The sequence below is a fragment of the Lolium rigidum genome, chromosome 3 (genome assembly GCF_022539505.1).
Source record: "Lolium rigidum isolate FL_2022 chromosome 3, APGP_CSIRO_Lrig_0.1, whole genome shotgun sequence".
Lineage (NCBI taxonomy): Eukaryota > Viridiplantae > Streptophyta > Magnoliopsida > Poales > Poaceae > Lolium > Lolium rigidum.
Genome location: NC_061510.1, coordinates 55,858,486 through 55,869,855, shown reverse-complemented (window position 1 = coordinate 55,869,855; position 11,370 = coordinate 55,858,486). Strand labels below are relative to the sequence as shown.

The following is an 11,370-nucleotide window of genomic DNA, read 5'->3' as shown; positions in this document are numbered from 1 at the left end:
GGTGGTGGCGGTGGTGGTGGTGGTGCTTCACCTACACCTCCTTCACGTGAGCCGACGCCGCCCCCCAATTCACCTCCGGCGGGTAAGCAGCCGCCGCCCCCAGTCCGCCCCGGGCGGGTAAGCAGACGCCGCCCCCCAATCCACCTCCGGCGAAGAAGCAGAAGAAGTCCTGGACTATCAACCCGGACCCTTATGTACCTAAGACCACAAAGGTACCGGAGCCATCACTGAAGCCTCTCCCCACGAGGCCTTGGGAACGTATCGCCGAGGAAGTCGACGCGGCCGCGACTCGCGATTATGAGAAATGGAAGGCGGAATGCAAGAAGAAAAGAGAGCCCGAGCCCAAGCCGGTATTTTCCGATGAGCAAAAGAAGTGGGCTAAGTCATTTTTGAGCACACCGTCCCAAGCCGCGAAGAATCTACTCCGACGACTATGCACGTGAACTTCGTAATCAGGCACGCATGTTGAAGGAGAAGAAAGAGGAGGCCGAGAAAGCGGAATTAGAAAGTAAAAAAAAGCGGGAAACGAGTTGCCCAGCTCGGGGAACAAAGTAAACAATCGATTGCCCCGCTTATAGTGACAGCCGCTGGTCCGGATGCCCCCGATATCATAGAAGTTGCGGCAGCACAGGGATTGACCGTAACAAGTGCCGGAGAACAAGCGGCCAACTTAGGTATTACTCTTCGTGAACTGTTAGGCCTTGATGAGGCGCCGGTGAAGGAGGTAGTACTTACATATGTGAAGAATGGGCCTCTCGTCGAGCCTGCGCAGGAAGAGGATCTACCTCCACAAATGAAAGGTCTGCTGAAATGGTACAAGGGTTACATAAAAAATAAAAACGCCAAAGAATATATTTATGCGGAAGTTGGATATGAGCATCACTTCAAACAGTACTCTATACAAATTCATCTGAGTGAATTGTTCCAGCTTTTCAATCTGCGCGAGCTCGACAAATCTATCATCAGTTGCTACGTTCTGTAAGTGATTTATTTCTACCCCATCTCGTTCATATTGCCCGCACAATATATATGTCCTAACTATATTGTTGTGTCCGCTATTATACATGCAGATTGAAGATTAAGGAATGCGAGTAAGGAACATCCATGATGTTGGGTTCATTGACCCACACATCGTTAATGGATATACGTTACGCATCACCCCACCGACGTGGAGGAAGACTCGTGGCAGTTTCTTACAAAGCAGGAACTCAAAAGTGATATTCTATTTTCTTACCATTTTAGGTGAGTGTTTATGTCTTGAGCACATTCTCTTTTGTTTACTCCATGCATGGTATGTGGCCGGCTAATCGATGAGTTATGCATGACGTATCGTGCATGTATCGTGTCCGCGAGGTTCCACTCGGATTCTCGCTAGTAATTAAAATTGACAAATCAGAATGTCTCATCCACGACTCTCTGAATATGGATGCGGCGCGTTGGGCCGACATGAGAAAAATAATTCAAAAGTAATTGTTTTCATTCATTTGCGCTCTATATCGATCGGCCTATTTCGTTCATTTCCTAATTAAGCTTCAAGTAATTAACTAATAACTCTCTTGTTCATTTAATTTTCTTTGCCTCGTAGGGTTTGGAGACGGTTCTCGGATACAAAGGTCGGTGAATTCAAAAAAGAGCTACATTTCATGCGGTCAAAGTCTAAGAATGGTGGCGATATTCAGCCACCGGGGACCAATCTATGTGGATACTATGTCTGTGAGATGATCCGGAGATACACCTCTAAGCGCTTTCCGAGTGATACCAATGCTCAGAGGAATAACCTCCGGATGATGCTTAGTCCAGAAGCTCGCTTCCGACCACTTCAAGAGGAACTAGCTGGATGGTTCAGGAGGGAAGTCCTCGATCCTAAAGGAGAACACCATTACGAGGACGTAGAACTATACATGCATTAAATTATGTATGGAAACTTGTTCAAACTTGTATATGGTCATCCGATGATATTGAATATATATTGTATATTCCTCTTGAATTCTTTTTGGTTCTAATTTCAAATTTGTTTGAAATTGTACATTCATATGCATGTATGTAGTACTGTAGAATATGTGAAACTCCTTCAAAATTACAATAAAGCACAAAAGAAATAAAACAATACAAATTAAACAGAAAACAGGTTTAGGGGGGGCAGGTTTAGGGGGGGTCTAAAACCCTAAACCTGCGGCGGCCTTTAGTCGCGGTCGGCCAGAAGAACCACGACTAAAGGGCCTCCGCCCCGACGGTCGCCTGGCGCCCACGTGGACGGGCCTTTAGTCGCGGTTCGTAAGCAACCGCGACTAAAGGGTGGGGGCTTTAGTCGCGCCTATTTGGTCGCGGTTGCGCAACCGCGACTAATGGCAGTTGCGAACCGCGACCAAAGGCCCTTTTTCCACCAGTGATTGCTAACATATCCGCCACGATATTGAATAGGATTGGCGATATAGGGTCACCTTGGGTAAGGCCCTTCTACGTTTGAAAATAATGACCAATGACATCATTCACTCTAATGCATACACTTCCTTGACTCACATACTTTTGAATCCATTGAGACCACTTTGGATCAAATCCTTTCATACGCAAAGCTTGTTGTAACAAAACCAAATTTACTTTATCATAATTTTTTTCAAAATCGATCTTAAGAAGAACACCATCAATTTATTCCTATGAAGTTCGATAATTGTTTCATTGAGAAGTACACCATCTGAAATATGTCTCCCTGGCATAAATCCATATGCGTTGGTCTAACTACCTTGTGTGCAACCTCCTTAACTCTATATGTACCAACCTTAGTGAATATATTAAAACTTACATTTATTATACATATAGATCAATAATGCTAAATATAAATCATACTTTCTTTCTTTGGTAAAAGAATAATGGTTGCAAAATTCACGTGGAACATGGCTAACTTGTCATTTTGAAAGGTATGTCTTTATCACATCCCAAAAGGTCTGATAGAATTCAGCCGGAAATCCATCTGATCCTGGAATTATTTGTTTCCATTTTCATAGTCGCATCATACACCTCTTGCTCGGTGAAATCTGCAATACGAGTTTTTCTTTCCTCATTGGATAGTTCAGGGATCGGTCTTGTACGATTCTCGCATAGAAGAATGATTTGGAGCCCGTGCACCAAATAAACTTTTACATTATTCAGTGATCGTACACTTTTAAGTTGTTTGGTCCAACTTTCGTTCCTTCATCTTGTTGTAGCCGAAACATTTTTTTCCTTCTACGTTTACCATTTAATATAGGATGAAAATATTTTGTGTTATCAATCCCTTATGAATAAGCTTTGCCTTAGCTCTTTGAGCCCATTTCGACTCCTCGTCACGTCTTAACTTAGATAACACACGGTTTGCATCTCTTAGTTCTCCACGCTTGGAATCTCTAAGATGCATTGTTTCGTTTTTCTATCAAGGAGATCAATAAGGTATAAGACGCGTTCCTTCTCCTTTTGATAAACACTACTCAAATTCTTTTCCCATCCTCTAAGAAAACTGCTGAGACAGAGGATTTATTGTGTCATGCCTCCATAGGACTATTCCTATGTGATACAAAATTCCATTCTCTAGTCGCAATGTCTGTGAAACCCTCATGGCGCAGCCATGATAACTCAAAATAGAAATGAGCCTTATTCCCGAGGTGAACTTTTTCACTGGAATGAAGAATAAGGGGTGTGTGATATGATCTAGCACGTGAGAGAGGTGTGTGATACCATCTAGCACGTGTGAGAGCCATCACACTAACTAGAGAGAATTTCTATTCCCATTCCACAATTGCCAACACTCTATCAATATTTTCGATGATGCCATTAAATATGAAAGGCCATCTTGTATTGAAATTATCATTTTTTCATCTTCTTGCCTACGCATAATATTAAAATCACCACCTACTAGCTTTGGTAATGATTCAACTCACACACACGAACAAGATAGTTTATGCACATCTTGAGCAGCGCCATACCCAGGTATTAAAGACCGCTCAAATCCGTTCAACTTGGACCGAAGGTGGAAATTAACATGCCGGTGACAATGGGTTTTTAAGGTGACCGATGCCGTTCAAAAGTGTGCTTTAGGCCCATCCTTAGTACTTCACTCAGAATGGAGCTCGTTATCCATTTTCAAAAGCGGATTCGGTGTGTCAAAGGGAAAAAGATGAAGTTTTACTTGATTTTGGCGTAGCAGGCCTGCCTTTCATGGGGAGTACCGCGCGACCTCTTTTCTTCCGTTTGAAAATGCAACCTATGCTGAAACAGCCGGAAAAAAAACCAAAGTCAAGAGGTGGGTTAGTTGATCCTTTTCTTGATTGAATGTGCTTTCTATCTATCTATACCGATACTAGGAAAAGCAGAATAAGAAGTTGAGCACCAAGCAATTGATGTTTCAAGTAAGTACGAAGGCCCCTCTTATTTGTGATCTTTCAATAGGAATAAAAAGCCTTCTCTCAGACTTCAAGGTCTTATTATCCTGAAGTGTTGCGCTATTTAGACCTACGAGAACACCACCTGACCTCCCTTGTGGGGTAGGCGATACCAAATAAAGTTTAGACCTCCCAAGAAGTGTCTTAGCCTCTTAGGAAAGGCGTTGCAAAATTATTTCAACCTATTTCGAGAATAGCGAAGAAATCTAGTTTTAACTCTCTTGTAGTTTCATGCACGAAAGAATGTTTTGTAGTATCACGGAAACCATCACTATTCCAAACAAAACTCATCTCATTGCTGAAACTAACAGTTGAAGAATGGAGCTTGTTTTTCGAACGACTCAAGAATTCCGATTTGAAGTTTCAAAAAAGACAATACAAAAAAGTGTAGATGTATGAAATAATGTAATCTACCAACACAAAAAGAAACTCACCTGGAAATACCTAATGTTTGGGCGGCACGAAACTGATAAAAAAATCTGACATCTAAAGTAGTGAATGCAAATTTCAAACCTCCCTATTCTGATAGTTTTAATTTTTTTCATTTTTGTTAAGCCGAGAATGTAAGGCATTTCGGGTTAAGATTTCATATGTTGGGGTAGAGTACACCAATATCTATGTCTGGAGTATTTTCAAAGATTGAAATTATATTTTCATATTTTGAAAAATAAAGAGCTCCATGCCACCAATGTGATTTTTCTCCCAAATACATGAAGAATATTGACTACAAATTATATACTGACATATACATATGTACTGTCTATATATCTCTAATACCCTGTTACTAGGGGGAAATGCACTTTGGCTCATAGGAGCATTTGCTCTCATTGTGTGAATCCACATTTCGAAGTGTCAAAAAAATCTCAACTAAATTTTTACATGTACATCTAGACATTTTATGTTGGTACACAAATTTTCAAAAAAAGAAATAAAATTATGTGGCTCCTGTAAAAAAGACAAATTTTGATGCTGTAACACGACTACGTACAGCATATTTTTTTTGTCTTTTTTGTACACACCACAGAAAATGTTATTTTTCCACGAAAACTTGTGTATGGAATAGAATGTTACGATGTGCACCAAAAATTTTATATCAATTTTTTTTGACATTTTTAAAATTAATTTTTAAATATTTTGCATAATGGGAGCATTTGCTCCTATGAGCCAAAACACCACCTCCGTTACTAGGCTCTTATTTTGCTTTGGTCCAAAGCGAAAGGTCAAACAACTTGTAACAAGGGTGGATCCGGCAAGCACCTAGCAACACGTCTCTGGACCCTGTAGAGTAAAACAAGGTTGATGTGAGGTTTCATCAACCATGAAAAGATTAAATAAAGAAACAATGCATTGATGTGAGTGACGTCGAATACACAAATGTGTTGTGCGCATCGAAAAGATGTGTGCATGGCCAAAGGTTGAAGCTAGCCGTTGCGACCTCGGTCCGCTTTTCTCGACCGAACGGAACGGGCCCCGAAATCCACACGAGCGCTAAGCTACCGGTTAGAGCAATTCTAATAGTATAGCCAATTGTTGGCTATATAATAAGATGTCATATCATTTGTAGTTATCACATAGCTAACATGTATAATAGTTGGCTATAAGAATGAAGCACTTTACTAACATATGACTCACCTTTCACTCTCACAAAGTGCTTAGGAGCACGTGCAAGAGCTGGCTATTGCATAGTGGCCAACTCCCTTCTTTCTCCTCTTCTCTCTCCTCCAACTCATCTAAAATATATTATTTAATGTCTTATAGTCAGCTGACTGGACTCTATTGTACTTGCTCTTACGAGACGTGTTTGTCGTCTGCCTGGGCCTCCCGACGGCGCCATTCTTAATTTAAATTGTGTACTCCCTTCATCTCAGTTTAACAGGTATACACGTACTTTCTCCGTCTCAGTTTAACCATCATTAGTTTTAACTCTCTTGGCAATACCTAGTGTGTCTTAGTGTCTGCCCACACTTGGGTTGAATTTGTTGGTGTAACGTCGCCGTGGTTCCATGAAATGTCATCTCGACTGTAGTACAAGATGCACATTAACTAGTCAGCATTCAGGCCATCTCCAACGGCCCCATATATCAACAAATCGTGTGCGATGTTGTCCTCGGTTCCTAAATAGGAGGCACAAGGACGAACCACATATTTCGCACGCGTTCGATTTTGTTGCTAGGGCCGCATTTCCAACCTAAATTTATGCTGGATATGCGGTTGTTGTGGATAGTAAACATGTATCCACGTGTCCTCTTTAAAAATAAACGTACCCATTCGTCAGTGACCAAATGGAGGTGAGGATACGCGGTCCATCTGCACACGCGGTCTTCTTAAATTCTCACAGCCCTGCTAGTTATCACAACAATCCCCACTTCCCTTGAAGCTTCCACCGAGCCACTGACCCACAACCCTAGTTGTAGGTGCCATAGACAAGGGCACCGGCTTGTTCAAGTCGGGCCGCAATGACCATGAGGCATTCGGCTTTGGAAGATGGCGACAATGGAGGCCGTCGTATCCCGCGCCCGCGCCCCAATCGCCGCGGCCACCTCCCGTGTCGCGCTCGGAGCGATGTGTATACGTGGAGGTGGAGATGACGCCTCTACACCGAAGCCATCGTGCCCCTGCTGTGGCCGGATGTCCACCTCCCGCATTGGTGGCATCTTCATCGACCTCGACAAGGAGGACTTGAACCGGCCGGCAGCACCAACCGCGTGGTCATATTATACATTTTAATGTAAAAGGGGCGCTTTTGTGGTCCTAAATATATGTAAATTAAGTTTATTTTAGTTTGCTTCCTAATTTTCAAGTGCACCAGCTTGCAACTGAAATGGATGCAGCTAAGGCAAGCCATCGTGATGTTGGGCGAATTGGGACGGGCGCGTTTGGTAGCCTGGTCTCACCTTGGCTCGCATTGGTCCAACAATTTTCGTTCGTTTGGTTGTCTGGGCTCACTCGCATTCTTGCATGGCACGGGTCTTATAGCCACCCTGGGACAGGCCCTAGAGGAACGCCCAATTCGGCAGTTCCTAACGGGCCTGTCCCGTTCTCGTGACTTTGGCTCGACGGATGCAACGGTTGCACGTAATCATTACAAACATACTCTGAATTAAAATAAGTTGTACACGAAAAAGATGTGTGTCGATGATATGAATCAATTCCCACAATCGGTTTCGAGTTTCGTTAGTCATAAATAGTCAATTTCGTGTATGAAGTTTTAAGAGAATTTTGCCAAATTCGTCGCACACGCTCAACCGTTTGAATTTTTCTTTGAGGAATAGGTTTACCTCACCATTCGCATGACTTTCATGTTGTTTTTGTTTCGGTGTACATACACGGATAGATAAATGACTCGCTAGTATAGTGTAATGTGTGCGTATGTGTGGGTATAGTTTGGAGTACTCTTTCTCAACTTCTCGCTTGCCATCTTCATGGACGGCGATGTGGTGATGATGTGTGAGAAGTGAGAGGTGATAATCCATGGTGGTGGCGGCTTTGTGATGTTCGTCTTCGTAGTCGGCGACGTGGTGATGCTTGTGACCGGCGTGACCGACGGTGTCATGGTGGTATTCAGCTTCGTCGTCGGCGATATGGTTATGCTTGTGACGAGCGTGAATGACGGTGTCATGGTGGTGTTTGTCTTCGTGGTCGGTGACGTGGTGATGCTTGCGACCGGCGGTATCCTGGTGGTCTTCGTCTTCGTGGTCGACGACATGGTGATGCTTGTGACAGGCGTGACCATCAGTGTCATGGTGGTGTTCGTCTTTGTGGTCGGCGACGTGGCGATGCTTGTGAACGACAGAAGGATAATGCCATGGTGGTCTTCGTCTTCGTGGTCGGCGACGTGCCCATGCTTGTCACCGGCGTGACCGACGGTGCCATGGTGGTCTTCGTCTTCGTGGTCGGTGATGTGCACATGCTTGTGACCGGTGTGACCAACTGTGTCATGGTGGTCTTCGTCTTCGTGGTCGGCGACGTGGTGATGCTTGTGACCGGCGTGACGGCGGTGCCATCGTCGACATGTCAAAGCTTGTGAACGACGGTGCCACGTTGGTCTTGTGATAGGTGAGGTAATGTCACCATGTTACCATATAGGTGAGGCTAGGAAAAACATGTAACCAACCAAATAAAGTAGCACTTGGATACCAATCGATGCAACATATGCAATCAAACGAAGTGAGCTTGTCCAGAATAAGATGTGAGTTCCATTTTACTGACGCAATGAGCCACGAATTGCATGCAGCCTACCAAACGCGCGCCGGATGTCCTGACCAACAGACCAAGCTACAGTGGCACACACCCACCGGCCACCGGCCATACTTGCAGGTCGAGCGGTGGAGTAGACGAACGTGGTGCGCCGCTGTGCGAGTGTCTCCTTCACACCCTCGTCCCGTCCCGAGGTGGACGAGAGGGAACACGAAGGCTAGCTAGTTGTTTAATTAGGGGTGCGGAGTCGCACGCACGCACGCAGGGGCTAGGACGCCGCGCGCATCTCCACGTACGCCGCTTGGCACCTCCCGCTTGGCCCCGTCTCCTTCTTCACTCGCCGCACCAGATGCCCCTCGCCCTCGCAACGCCACACGCAAGAACTCTGTCTCAACCTCCCTGCCGGCTGCCGGTGCTCGGAGCCACCTTCGGATTCTTTGCTTTACGGTGACTCCGTAAAATTAAATATGCGGCCGAGTGACTGCGGGGTGTGTGATCGATCAAGAAGAGCTCGCACTCATCAGGTCTCAAGCTTCCATGGCCACTGCCATTATTGGTTCCAAGAAGGCTTTAATCGCCTTTTTGCGCCTCGCCCGGCCCCGCAGACACGAGCAACATATCAGAGGAGCAGGGTCAAAACCCCGTCTCCTATCACCCGCCCCCCTATATATACGCCCTACACCCGTCTACCCATCACCTCTCTCACTCCCGTTTCGCTCCCTCTCATACCAAGAACCCAAGGCGCCGGCGTGCACGGCCAGGCCCATGTGTATGGGAGGACCTCCCGCGCCGCCACGGCACGAGGAGCAGGACGCGGTGCTAGAGGTGCGCGTGCAGCTGCTAGGCGGCGGCGGCGTGCACAACATCAACGACAACGCCGACATCCTCTCGGAGATCCTGGCGCGCCTGGACGGCCGCTCGCTCGCCGCCGCCGCCGGGGTGTGCCGCCTCTGGGCCGCCGTGTCGCGCCGCGACGCCGTGTGGGAGGAGCTCTGCCTTCGCCACGTGGGCCCGGCGTCCGGCCCCGCCGCGGCCGGCCATGCCACCCGCACCGTCGTCGCCGCGCTCGGCGGATACCGCAGGCTCTACCGCCTCTGCCTCGGCCCGGCGCTCGACCGGCTCGGCCGCGCGGGTGCACTCGCCCACGCGCAGGCGCGGGAACGGCTGTCGCTCTCGTTGTCTCTGTCGCTCTTCTCCATCGACTGCTACGAGCGCCTCGGCGGCTCGGGCGGGGGAGGTGCAGCCGGCAGGCAGCAGCCGCCGTCGTCGCTGCTCTTCCTCTGCAAGCCCGTGGACGTGTCCTGATCAACGGGCACGCGCGCCATTCCATCGCCCGCGCGCCTCCCACTCATGCATTCAAAACAGGCCGTGCGAACCATCCGACCGCCGTCACGTACGTCCCTGGCCGGAGGTCAACATAATCAGTCGTTGAGTTTACCCATTTTCAGCACGCGCAGTAAGGATTATTACTAGTATTAGTTAATTAACTCATTTTAAGCATTTCAAGCTGTACCTGAGGCCCATTGAATATGGAAATAAACTAGTGATTCTTTCCTTCTCGGTGTTTTTGAACGTTCCTGCGTGTATGCTTGGGCCTTGTCTGCGTCCGCTTGGCGACATGCTGTTTCTCGGCACTCGCCTTGTACCGCTCCCCGTGTTGTTGCTTCGGCCGGATGCTTGCGTGCAAGTCGCGCATGTGATCACCCATCCGTCGCCTTCTGCTTACTCCTCCCCTCGCGGAGTACTTACGCGCTGCTAATTATCGCCTCGCTGACCGCGCTTCCTCTTGCGGTTGCTGTCAAGAGATCTACCAGTGATCGACGGTGATGGTGCCTAGCTGATGACAGGCGTCGCATGCCTAGCTTCGTTTGCCGCAAGAAGCAAGTACCAACTTGTTGCTTCTACCGGATACTGCCCGTGCCGAGCTTCCGGGGACCGGCGCTGAAATGGACTACACGCGCGCGTTGGGCGTTTCAGTGGATAGCTCCTAGATAGTATTAGGCCAAAAGAAACAGCTGTATAGTATAAGCACATATGGCTGGGAAGATCACTTCTACTAAGCTGAGCTGTCTTCGGTGGGCGGGGGAGATGGCCTGAGCGGGGGATGGCCGGGGTGGCGGCACATGTCCTGCAACATCCTGACGGGGCCTTCACGAGCATGGGCTAGGTGAGTTTGTGCTCGGTCGGGCTAGTAGGCATGGTGTGCGCCCTGCCGGCATCTCCAGACGGGTACCTCCATAGGTGGTGGAGGTTGTTCCCCTCCAACGTGGCCTCAACCTCGCTGGTCCGTGGTTTCGGGATCCTCCTTTCTCCCGCTGGCCACGGTTCGTTGGCCGCGGTAAGACGACTATGATGTTTTAAGACCATGGTGGCACACATTGGTAGGCGGTAGTTTGGTGGAGCACGATGGTGCGTCCGAGGCAGGGTTGCGAGAATCGGGAGTAATCTCTGTCGGTCTGGCTGACACCGACATGGTGACGCCCGCGGGCGCCACCCTTCCTTCCTGAAGGGCGTTGGGTGAAGCCTTCCTCATGTGTCCTTGCACGTACCGGGGGAAACCCTAGGACCAGTCCGGGCAGCAGTGTCGTCGTCGTCGCAATCCTTCTTGAAGGTGACGCGGCGCATGAGTGTGGTAGGAGCGTGGTGGGAATTCTCCGGAGCGCGCAGCTTCTGTAGGGCATCTTCGTTTTCGTCGATGCCACCATCTCGACTTTATTTCAATTTTCTTTCTTTTATGTTTTTTGGGTGTGCTTGTGCTGAT

General features: G+C 47.7%; 1 protein-coding gene across 1 annotated transcript; it reads left to right on the top strand.

Moving 5' to 3' along the window:
• Window positions 1–9,374: 9,374 nt before the first annotated feature.
• Window positions 9,375–9,914, top strand: LOC124694866 (F-box protein SNE). The gene has a single exon (XM_047227796.1). It carries the CDS (start codon window positions 9,375–9,377, stop codon window positions 9,912–9,914), a length of 540 nt encoding a protein of 179 aa, XP_047083752.1.
• Window positions 9,915–11,370: the final 1,456 nt, after the last annotated feature.

Coding starts and splice junctions, on each gene's coding strand:
- LOC124694866 (XM_047227796.1), top strand. CDS start 9,375: ATGTGTATGGGAGGACCTCCCGCGCCGCCACGGCACGAGGAGCAGGAC.